The sequence below is a fragment of the Trachurus trachurus genome (genome assembly GCF_905171665.1).
Source record: "Trachurus trachurus genome assembly, chromosome: 6".
Taxonomy (NCBI): Eukaryota; Metazoa; Chordata; class Actinopteri; order Carangiformes; family Carangidae; genus Trachurus; species Trachurus trachurus.
Window position 1 is genome coordinate 27,513,425 of NC_139897.1, and position 12,373 is coordinate 27,525,797.

The window sequence follows — 12,373 nt, forward strand, 5'->3', positions numbered from 1 at the left end:
TGGAAAGAGATTATGAGCTTTAAAAAAAAACATTTGTATTCATAAATTATGGCAGGGCGTAGGAGACTAGGTGAAGTAAGACTAGATGGGGTACACAGTGTGCTGATGGAGAATGCAAAGACCGCTTCCTAAAAAAAAAAAAAGGTTTAAGGTCCACATGATGTAGTGCCAGCCACCACATACTTCTCTCTTCAACTTCTTGACCTCATCCTCAGCCTCCTCTGCTCGCACGGCCAACTGGGAAAACAGAACAGACAGACAGCAGAACAAAAAGGCTGAGAGAGAAACTAATCTGTGTACAAAACAATGACTGTCCTCTGCACAGTTAAGGACAGCTGTGACCTTAGAAAACACTGCTTATCTTTAATCCATCACTTCATGTGAGTCAGAAATAGCTAAAAAAAAAAAAAAAAAAGAGGAAACCCACTAGTAAACATCTGACACATTTGAGGAGATAACTGACTAGACGAGCGCCTCGCCTCTGTGTTTTGACCTGAGAATTAATCAGTGGAAAGTGACTGGTAGACAATGTCTAATAGGATTAGTGCAACTACAGATTATTTGCCAAGAATTCAAACATGTGAAACTGCTCTCTTTAAATTTGACAGAGTGGTAGTTTTCTTTTACATTCTTTGTGGAAAATAATGATTTGGTGCTTGCATAATAAAAATATTATCACGCAGTTCATTTAAACCTGTTCTCTTTCCATTAATAACAACCACAGGATAGAAATATTCTCTTCTATAGCATGTACTTAAAAGGGAAATACCAGCGCAATGTCAACACACTGACAAATCACGGGTCATCCAAGGACTCCTTGCTGAACCCAAAGTCTTATGCTATCCGTGCAAACAGTGGCTAGCGTGCTCATACCTCCTTGTTGGTTTTCTTATCCTTGCCCATTTCTTTCCTTAACTGGGTCAACTCCGTCTCCCTTTGCTCCAGCTGGGTCTCAAGCTGCCGAATCTCATCTCTCAGAAAGCGGGTGTCTGGCCCAGTGCCGGAGAACTGAGCCGTATGGACCGGAAATAAGACATACAAACACATAAACAACCCCCACCACAGGAGACCTCTTAAGTTTCCACATCACCTCCATCTGTTTACAACGCTAATAAATATATACCGTGGCGTTTACTCATTCTTATACTAGTATTAAATTTCTCTCTTTACAAAGCCGATGTGCAAATCGTGAAAAAGAAAATTGATTCTAATTGTATACAGACCTTAAAAAACAATCAAGTTGACACTACACGTAATGGCTGTGAGCATGCAGGGAATTAGCTGTAATCTTCTTATGTGCTGTCGTTCAGTCACCGCAACCAATCCCTTTGTAGCCCGGGTTACACTCTTATGACTGGATAATAGATTTGGCACTGTTGCCGGTAGTAAAGCGGCATGAAAGGTAATTTTCAGGTGCACACCTTAATGTATTTCTTTCACTTTTATAAGAGTGGTAATAATGTATGTCCCAGTGATAACATAGACACTTCACACCTGTTTAACATACAGTATAAGCATACTATAAAGAAACAACACATAAAAAGATATATTTTAAAGTGTTACCTTGCGGTCTTGTTCCAGCCTGGACACCTTGGCCAGGAGTTCCTTTTCTATAGTACAGAAGCCATGGTGGTTAATTGAAATAGTGTTTTTTCCTAGCAAACATTTTGATGAGTAAACTTTCTCTATGCACTGACCAGTTTTGGCGTACTTCATGCCAATGTTTTCGATGAAGTTGTGAGAAAGCGTAAGTTCCCGGTCTTTAATCTAACACACACAGAGGTAGAGACAGAAGATGATAATATCAAACTAATATTATTTCACAATAATACAAAAATTGCATTGGGTTTATAATGAGACTTATAATCTATGTATTCTTACTTCTTTAATATATATATATATATATTACATATTGAAAGAAAGGTTGTTGATACACATGCATGGTAAAGATCAGGGTATAGGAATAACAAGATTGAACACCTTGAGCATGGCCTGAAACACTTTGAGGACGTGAATAATGTTCTCAGGAGGTTTGCCCTTCACCCCCCAGTCTTCAGGCTGCACAGAGGAAAGTAATGAAATGAAGAAAAAAAACAGTCAGACTCAAAGTAACATAAGATAACACAAGGGTGATAATATTACATATATATTAATGTTTGTGTAAAGCTTCTGCAGTATGTGAAATATGCAGGTCAAAGGAGTCAGACCACAGAAGGAGGGGACATTCAAAGTAAAACAATCTGGCCAATCTTATATTTTGCTGACGAAGCCAAAAAAAGAAGAAGCATGGAGCTGTAATGCCCTGGGCAAATAATCCAGGATCAGTGGGGCTAGCAGCCTGTCTCTTCTGCCCTGCAAGCAGCAGTGGCAGACACTGACTGAAGGCCTGTACATATGTACTCCCCGATAACAGAGATATTTGTTTGTTTTCTCAAGTTGGCAAGAACAAGAACCAAGTTAGTTCTGACTCTCTTCTTGAGTATGACTTCAAATTTATGTCCAATCACACAATAGTTGTCGGACACCAAACAAGATGATGTGTCAAAAACAAGCTGCAAGAACTCCCAAACCAGCAGGGTGGCTAGAAAATAATGACATCATTATTTCCTTTCTTGCAGCCCTGGGAGAACATGCTGATCTGTTCTTGTGGACTAAAAGTACCACTGTGTTTACTATTGTTTACTATCTGTAATTATTTAAAACCAGAGATGCAATGGTGGTGGTGGTGGTGGTTGGGCAACTGGAGGAGCGGAAATATGTGTGTGGATGGACTGATTAATACCAGTGTGTTGGAGGCTGAGGCAGTGATTAATACCAGTGTGTGGAGTGTGTGGACTATTACCAAGACCAGCATGCTGAAGACCTCCTTCAAATTGTCTTCCTCGCCTTCTTCTTGGAGGGAGGCTGGGTCAATTCTCGTCACTTTGTTCCAATCAAGTGCAGCAGCCATCTTGGTTTGTTTGTTTATTTATAGTGTGTTTATAAAGATTAAAAACAAAATGAGCAGCAGAGAGCTCAGTGATAATATTAACTAACGTTACAGGGTGTAACGTTAAGTGAGTGTTGACTGGTTAACGTAGCTAGTTCCCTGCTATACATTGCTGTGCTCCTCAACATTAGATTTGCAATTCGTTTTAAACAAACACCAACTTTAAGGTGAGTTTTACCGTTACAAAGGAAACTCCACTTCTGTTAGCCTTTTTTATATGAGTTACCTGGCTAATAACGTCAGACCCCCAAACGTCAGGAATCATTTGAGCTAACTCGGCGACATAAGTTAAGTATGACAGACATAAAAGAATAAAGGCCACAGATACGTTAAAAATAAAATAAAAAATACAGTAAATAATCATCCCGAGGTTTCCATGGACAGACGCTGGCTGCTAGGTTACCGGGTTACCACTGACAACAACGGTTAGCTTGCTTAGAGTCCACAAGAAAAAAGCAACAAAACTAGCAATAAAACACGGCGAGTGCACCCTTGTATGTAACTTTACCGACTTGTAGAGACATTGCGAACATGAACACTAACACACAGTAGTTATAAAACCCGCTCTTAAAGCTTGGCATTGGCGGAACACGGTTGAATTTGCCATTAAAAAAGTAAAAACAATCAACTGACTGGCTCTGCCTTGGCTAACGTTTAACTCTCGCGCTCACCTCTGCCCCCGGAAGTGATAGTGGCGGTGATGAGGAGGGGGCTAAGCTAGGCTAGCTTATACAAGTGGAGTACCGCTTTTACTGCATGGAGGGTAACGCTATGTGTTTGTAAAGCATCCCTGACGTTGTAATAATAATAATACCACCTCTGCTGTCACCACCTGTCCTGCTACAGACACGGTGAGTTTGGATTATTATCAAAGACCCGTAAGAAATGCAACAAACGCGCAACTTCGCCGTATCCGGTTTACAGACTGGTACCAAGCTAGCTAGCATTAGCCGCTAAATTAGCTCATGTTATGTTGCAGCAACCGGTCTGAAAAAATGTCTGAAATGTGCTGTTTTAAGCTCTCTCCTATTCGTACCGTTTGGTATCAATGCGTTGTTGTTTTTGTCAATCAAATCAGCCAAAAATATTTACTTAGATAGATACTTAACCACTGTTTATGTTCGTTATTAAAGGGTTTATGTCACTGCCGAGGTACACCCTAATTTTGCTTTAGCATACAGTTGTGACTGTGCTTGACCAGTGACTAGACCATTTTGTGTTTTTTTTATCTTGTAGGGTGATATTTCGGCCGTTGTGTAATTTGTTGGGTTAGTTCAGCTGCCATGACATGAATAAACCACAGTCCCGAAGAATGAATCAGGGTGGTAGATTATCAAGAGAGAGAGAGAGAGAGATAACGGTGACATAATATGACCCGAAATATGCTACAGCTACAGCAAGCAGGATCTGTAGTTGCCCAGCTTGATCCCACTAAACGTGGGATGGAAAAAGCATCTTTGGAAATCTGTTCCTGTTTATAGTGTTAATCTGTTTCCATTCGCCACAGTCACTTAGTAAATGTTGTATGTTCAGTGTTGACAAATGTTTGTCTGTAACTAATGTTGTATTATTATACCTGTCTGAAACCAGTCTCTCTGTGTCTAAAATTGATTACCACTATAAATATAGGTTAAATAGATAAACATAGATTTTAAGTCATTATATCCCAAATAAATTTGACCAGGAAGTGAGTAAAGAAAAGGTTGTGAAACTGCTGAATGAAGTAATACATCTCCACGCCCTTTGGAGAGTTGACATGTTTTGAAACTGCAAGACCATACACATCCATCTTCATGTTGGTGTCAGCTGTTTGAAATAAGATGCCTTTATTTTTCCTGTTCAGTGATCAATGACGGCTTTGGTCAGCCATGGCTGTCGTGTCATGGAAGGAGATTTTACTTTTGACTGGACTGGTGGTGGGGTGCTACTGGAACAGCCTATCGTGTGGCTTCGTATTTGACGATGTCTCGGCAATCCTTGACAACAAGGACCTACGGCCCTCGACCCCTCTCCGCAACCTGTTCCTCAATGACTTCTGGGGAACGCCTATGGCAGAGGTAAACGATGAGACACTTACATGATTGACTGATGTTTGAAATTTACAGTATAAGAGGTTAAAACTGTAACAAACACCTGGTAGTTTTAATATATTAGTCATGTGACCTGCATCTGACAGCATCAACATGTGTCTCATTGCAGGAGCGGAGCCATAAATCTTACCGACCCCTCACTGTACTCACCTTCCGCATGAACTACCTCTTCAGTGAGCTGACCGCAGCTTCGTACCATCTCTTCAACGTGGTCTTACACGCCGTAGTGTGTGTGCTTTTCCTGCGAGTGTGCCGGGTTTTCCTGGACAAGAACTCCAGCTTGGTGGCGGCCTTGCTGTTCGCTGTGCATCCCATCCACACTGAAGCCGTAAGTGCACAATTACAGGGTGACCACGAGTTATCTAATGGATGTTAAGTCAAAAGAGTCAAAGCTAACGGAAAAAAGATTTTAAAAAGCAGTTGTTGCTGCATTAAACAGAAACGCTGACCTGAATATGCTTCTCTGCTAAAAGGTCCATTGAAATATAATCAATGGTATGATATAATCAATGGTATGACTCCCTTATTGTAATGTATTCTCTGGGGGACCAGTTTTAACTGTATGACTAGTGAGTTATGGGGAGAAAAGAATTTGTGATGTTTTTTTTAACACTTGCTTGTGCAGGTGGTCTTGGAGTGACATTGTCCACACAAACTATTATTGCACCACCCTTTTGTTTGACTTGCACCATCCACTTGAGCTTTAAAGTATGCAAAACATAACATTCCTGTTATGTTTGAGAACAGGCAACATGCCAAGATAATCCTTAAAGTTCACAATCATCGATCCGTGACTGTATTAGAACCAAGAATTACAGGGGCAGCGCTCTTTGATTTCTTTTGACACGAAATGTAACTTTCCACATATGCAGACCTGTCTGTCAGTACATGAGGTCAGATGCGAGCGTTTCTGTGGTGCTCCTGTCAAGATGAAAAGCAAACACAGCGATGATGGGCCAAAACAGACATATATATATATATATATATATACAGTAAGGTGTAAAAGATAAAAGCCATCCATCCCAGTACATCATGTACGTGCCCTCACTGAACAGGGGAAGAGGATTGGGAAATCACTTGGTACGCAGCACAGCTGTAACATCACCGCCTCAGTGTTGCTCCGACATGCCCATCACCTCCTTCCGCAGGGTGAAGCATCATGGCTCAGTCTTGACTCATATTATTGGTTACATGATTCCTCCACAAGATCGATACTAAAGCCACATTGTAAATAGCCTGTGCAGTGTAGTGGTTTTCTAGTCTTACTGAACACTCGTTGTACATTACACCACCAGAGAATACAGTTGTTCTTCAATGCACAGAGACACTCAGTACATTTACATGCACAGACTTCTGTTCTTGTCCCAGTTTACATGCAACACAGAAAATTGAAAAACTGACGGTGTCCTCCTCCTCAGGCGGCGATATGCGTCGCTTCAGCAGGTTAATACGGCCTGATTAAGGCGTTAACATGCTGAAGAAAATTGATTCCCAATCGTGTTATCTGGGTGTTTTAATCGGAGTTGGAGAACTCCGATATTAGTCGGACTAACACGTTAGTTTCCAGTTATAGTCAGATTAAGGCAATAATTTGTTTTTTTCAAGTGTCATGTAAACATTCTGAGTGTTAAAGGGATAGTTCAACATTTTTGAAAATTGGCCCATCGCCATGATCCCCCTAGTAATAGCAGTAGGTTCGTTACCTTTAATTGTTGGTCCAAGCTGCTTTTAGATCGGGGGAGAAGAATACCGAGCGGCGCAGCTACACTACGGAGGCTAATGGAATTTCTTGGTTTTGCTCATCAAACTCAGCAAATACACAACCAAAAAACTCAAAAACGCTGTGGTGGACAAGTTGTGACCTGCACATTTACCACGCTATGAGATAATAGCGGAAAGTTAAGAGAAGTGAAGCAAATACTCGGAACTACTTTCTTCAGTGAACCACTGGTCGGAGGGACACAGTGTGCGCACCTCAGCCAGTGCCGTAGTATACGGACGTATCTGCAGTAAACAGGCGCTTTTGAAATCACTCCGCCGAGCAGCCGTCTAGAGTGTAAAGTCCGACTTTGCCTCTAAAACAACTCCATCTCGCAACTTTCCGCTATTATCTCATAGCGTGGTGAATGTGCAGGTCACAACTTGTCCACCACAGCGTTTTTGAGTTTTTTGGTTGTGTATTTGCTGAGTTTGATGAGCAAAACCAAGAAATTCCATTAGCCTCCGTAGTGTAGCTGCGCCGCTCGGTATTCTTCTCCCCCGATCTAAAAGCAGCTTGGACCAACAATTAAAGGTAACGAACCTACTGCTATTACTAGGGGGATCATGGCGATGGGCCAATTTTCTAAAATGTTGAACTATCCCTTTAAATCAGAGGAAATTTGGGGTTCAGGTTCAAGGGCACTTCAACCTGCAGACTGGGGTAGCAGTAGCCTTCCAATTAGTTGACAGTGACATTAGAAATAATGACTTTCAGCATAGTATATATATTTATTTATTTTGTTAGATCCTCTTCCCTTATGGCCTACTTCAGCTGCGACTGTAGCTTATCCACAATACTCACCCCCCTGTAGTCGTATACATGCTATTAACTCACTTACAGATTAAGGCAACTGCAGTTACTGTCATTTAAACCCCTGCTGTTTTTACAGCTGTAGCTAACACGGTATAGTCGTTGTCCTTTGACTAGGGATACACCGATCTGATACTAAAGAGGAACTAAGCAGGATTTCTCCCGTGGTTGTGCTATTTTTACCTTCATTAAAAAGCTCCAAAGTAATTGTGATAGTTAACTACATGACTTTTGACTTGTTACGAGTGAGAACGGAGGCTCTCTGCCTTCACCTTCAACCAAAACAGTGGAAAAGCGAGTGGACTTGCATAGTTCCCCTTTAAGATTTGGCAATATGTAGATCGGATATCCATCTGCTAACGGGGCTGATCCATGACACCGATCTATTCACTTCAAATCTATGTTTGTGAGGCGTGCTACATCATGTGTCATGCCGGTAGACCACAAACACAGAGCAACAACGTTTTACAAAGTTAGAAAAGCAACGTTGAAGTCAGGCCTTATGCCTCCACTCTCCTTCACACAGCAAGGTGTACAGTTTATTAATTGAACAGTGGTATTATTGGATTGGTATTGGGTATTAACTGATGTGTCGGAATTGGGACTGAAGACGCTGGATCAGTGCATCCCTACCTGTGACAATTTGTAAAACTCAAAGAACACACGTTTTAACTTTTACAGCTCTCATCATGGTTGTTATCAAGATCAGGAAGTTGTGTTAACTGATCAGAAAGTAAAAACCTTTTGTTTGTTTTTTACTGACTGTCAATCATTTAATCTTAACCTCATTCTCTTCAATAGGACTTGTCTGTAAAAGCCTCTTCACCCAATTAGGACTTGTAATTCATCCTATTGAGCTTAGCTGAAGTGATGACCAGACAGGCCCTGACCAGAGCAGAAAAACAAAGGAAACATTCTGCTTCTTTGGGGAGGAGTGCTACTGTTACACAGCATGCACCACTGCGCCAGTCCTCCTCATGGTGTTCTCTAATCTATGCAGAGTCTCTCAGACTTCTTGAATGGAAACAATTTGCCTCACAAATGAGCCCTTAGAGTTACTCCAGCGAATGCCCTTCATGTTATCGCCGTCTGGAATCTCTCTGAACGGATCATTTGTTTTTGAGTTATGCTCCGAGCACTGAAGGTCCCTTCATGATAAGTACGTACAAAGGGCCCCTGTGTGTCCCCATGTCTTTCTTAGTGTCTTTTTTTTTGGTTATCAGACTTTTTGAATGAAGATTTCAGTTGAGTGTGTGTGTGTCCACCCCCCTCCCTCAAGTACCTTCAAGTACAAATGATTGAGCGGACCCCATAACAGTATCTAAATGCTCCAAAATGGCATTATAGCTAAAGCGCTCGCCGGGTTAGTTGTGTCCCAGTGTTGTACACACAGAGACATAAAATGGGATTTGTAGTCTGAGTAATTCAAACAAATTGAGCTAAATGTGGTCAGCCACTCTGCCCTCTTCTGTTAAATTTGTTTTGACAGACCAACAAGTCAATTTTAATGCTGCCTCAGTCTAAACAGATGTATTCCTTTAGATTTTGTCCTCAGATTTCCCGTCCCCGGTCTGTCCTCCTCATCAGTTGCTAGTGGAAAAGTGTTTGCAGAGAAAGTAGGTCAAGTCTTATTTAGATAACGCCGTGTTGAAACAATCTGTGTTATCAAATGAGAGGTGTGTAGACAAACGGCCTCTGCGCTGGAGATCAGGCACACTATTGCTGCAGCGAGGCTACCTGATGATAACACATGTGCAGTGGCCACTCGGAGGACAGTGATGTATAATAGCTGCAGCTAAACGGGCAGCCAAGGGAATTATTTCCTCTGCCACCAGGAGACAAATAGGAAAGTCAGAGAACAATGCAAGTGCCATGTTTAATCTAGATGTTAATACCTTTTTCTAGGAAGTTGTTAACCCTCTTGCAAATGCTTAGCTGCTCTTAAGGGCGGCGGACTAGACACATTAGACTCCTGCTTTGTAAACTGCAGTGCAGAACCATATGTGGGACCTTCCTGTGTGGGTTTTTCAGGGAATGTCAGTCTGTGTGTGTGAGCCTTTGATTATGGTAGAAGTGAGAATGTTGTTTCTTCCACATGAGGGCAGTCATCATTTACACAAATGACAGGCGCTGCTGTCAGAGAGACTGCTTTATCTGGGATATATATCTGCTTATTATCCATTAAGATGTTTAAAAAAAAAAAAAAAAAATCTGTTTCACAACTGGATTCCAGGCATTGAACATGCAGGTTCAAGTTGCTGTCAATTGTGTCTTTTAAGGTTCTTCAAGTGACTAGAATGGACGTTAGCTCTCTACATTAGTTTATTCAAGCTGTATAAAACATCAGCTATTGTGGGATCTGCTCCTACACGTTCACCCATAGATTAAGTAAAGTCAGTCAGTTTTACGAAATGCGCCTTCTCTAAATCTGTCTAAATCTGTATAGGCCTGAAATATTGCGACCTGTCACTTCTTATCATCAGGTCACAGGTGTGGTTGGCAGAGCGGAGCTGCTGTCTTCAATCTTCCTCCTGGCTGCTTTCCTGGCCTACACAAAATCAACAAGTGCAGATCACTCCATCGGTAAGTCTCATGTATGTCACTCATAAGTCTCTGATTTATGTGCTATACGTCTCATATACAAGATGAATTGGCTTCGTTACATGTAGGATTTGTCTTTTTTTTGTTCGTTTTTTTTTTTTTTATTTCCCACGTGCACTCCCCTGAAGACATATTTATGCACATTCAGGACTGAGGGGGGAAAGCCAACTTGTGACTCTACAACACGAGTGATCTTTGGCAAGGTCTTAAACAGTGTTGCAGTCTTCATTCATTAAAAAAAAAAAAAGCTGAAATAGTGCACAGTCAAATGTTTTGTGTGAATGAAGAAGAGGTTTATGACAGTAGGAGGAGTTCTGAATGGGTTCAGACATCTGGCTCCGAGGGAAAACTGAGTGGTTAAGTGCCAATTTGTTTTGCATTTTGAAAAGTGAATAAATTTTTATCGATATTTTGCCTTTTAATGGGATAACTGCTTACATACTGGTTTCTGACTGTCTGTTTTAATTATACGTTATATGTATAGTGTTTGAAGTTTAAAAAATATCATATGCAACGCACCTGTGTTATATGTATATCTTTATGCATTTTATAGTTTAATGGTTGCTTTACATGTAGGGGATCCTTGTTGTTATTAAATACACATGCCGGTTGCGTGTGTTTCTCTAATTTAACCGTGAGGAAAATTTGTATGTTGCAAAACAGCGCTGTTATAAAATACTCCCAAGTGATCAGCTTGGCCTGGTTTCAGCATGATCAAGACAAGCCCTATTTTTAAAAAAAACCCTCGTACCTTATGACGGAGGAAACTTGGTTCTAGTTTTGCATCAACATTTCAACCCATAACAGAGTGAACAAAAACATGACAGTTGTTTAAGTTGGAAGCACAGTCGAACCAAAAAGGTTGAAATCAACAGTCGCCCTGAAGACTTTGGTGTATCAACCATGAACATCTGGCTGGAAACCTTAATTGCGTCTTGTTCCTTGTTTCCTGCCATCACTTACGGTTACTGTCATATTTTAAGAAATATAACCTTAAAAAAAGCTGATGCTGATGAATATTTGACTTGTTGACTTTTAAGTCCTCTCTGTTGCAAATCATGGTGATGCTGTTATGAAGTTTCCTCAGACATACAATGTCTGTTCCATGTCTTTATTGATACTATTTGTAGGGATGCACCGATCTGATATGAAGATCCGATATCAGCCCAGATATTGACTAAATAACCAGATCAGGTATCGGATAATGGCGCTGATCCATCCACGAGGCCGATCTATTCACTTGAACGCAGCCGGTAGACAGGAAACACAGTGACTACGATTTACAAAGTTAGGGAAGTAACGTTAAAGCCAAGCCTGATGCCTTCACTGTTTTCCACATGGCGAGGTGTACAGTTTATCGATTCAACAGTGGTGTCGGATCGGTGTCGGGAATCGGCCGATATGCTAATCCAGGTATGGATATCAGCATTGGGACTGAAAAAGCCGGATCGGTGCATCGCTAATTATTTGTTAGTCATCGGCCAAAAATGTGCATGCAGTCAACACATGGCCTCCAGTGTGTGTGTACACTAAGACACATCAGTCTGGCTGTAAGTCTTGTAACTTGTAAATGTAAATTGAAAACTTGTAAACTGCTGAAGCACCATGTTCACTGTCGGGTTTGGCTCGCATCGGTACGAAGTTGTTGTGTTGGAGTCACCTGGCAGGTGTCTGCTAGCGCTGTTCCCCAGGCATCTGGCAGCTCCTTTTTAAAGCTTCGTCCCAATTCAACTGCCAGGTCTTCAAAAGACCTGAGGCTTGAACCTGGTTTTCCCCTCTCTAATGAGACAGTCTCACCACACCAGGGCCAAAATTAATGGCCCGTTCAGAGACTTCTCATTATTTAAGTCGAATATTTCAAAGTGCACGACCAAACTGTTTGCTTTAATTGGACGGCATCCGCCCCGTTAACAGGAGCAAGAGCAGGACCTAATGCCTGACATCCATTATTTTCACCCTGCAGTGACTTTTCTTTTCCCCCCACTGGTCTATTAAAGTCGGTGGTGGTATCTTTTTGAAGTGTCTGGTTTATAGCCAGGTAAGTGAGAACATCTAATTGTGTGATATCTACTACTAAACTGATTGCTCAGGCTCCTCTGAACACCACATTAAACAATGGGT

General features: G+C 41.4%; 2 protein-coding genes across 3 annotated transcripts in view; one reads left to right on the plus strand and one right to left on the minus strand.

Annotated features, from left to right (window-relative positions):
- The window catches only part of cep290 (centrosomal protein 290), a 49,224-nt gene extending 45,607 nt beyond the window's left edge, over positions 1-3,617 (minus strand). For both annotated transcript variants that reach the window (XR_014595451.1, XM_083973839.1), the window contains exons 1-6: positions 2,843-3,617; positions 1,981-2,058; positions 1,698-1,767; positions 1,564-1,610; positions 874-1,008; positions 184-237 (exon numbers count right to left, since the gene is read on the minus strand). Coding sequence is in view for 1 of the 2 variants with exons in the window: in XM_083973839.1 (XP_083829965.1) it covers positions 184-237; positions 874-1,008; positions 1,564-1,610; positions 1,698-1,767; positions 1,981-2,058; positions 2,843-2,950 (492 nt within the window). In the remaining variant the exon portion in view is untranslated. The remainder of the gene's footprint in view (positions 1-183; positions 238-873; positions 1,009-1,563; positions 1,611-1,697; positions 1,768-1,980; positions 2,059-2,842) is intronic.
- A 98-nt stretch (positions 3,618-3,715) lies between these two features.
- Positions 3,716-12,373, plus strand: part of tmtc3 (transmembrane O-mannosyltransferase targeting cadherins 3) — a 32,468-nt gene continuing 23,810 nt past the window's right edge. The window contains exons 1-4 of the mRNA XM_083973970.1: positions 3,716-3,840; positions 4,833-5,046; positions 5,189-5,407; positions 10,135-10,234. Of these exons, the coding sequence (XP_083830096.1) occupies positions 4,858-5,046; positions 5,189-5,407; positions 10,135-10,234 (508 nt within the window). The 5' untranslated portion in view covers positions 3,716-3,840; positions 4,833-4,857. The remainder of the gene's footprint in view (positions 3,841-4,832; positions 5,047-5,188; positions 5,408-10,134; positions 10,235-12,373) is intronic.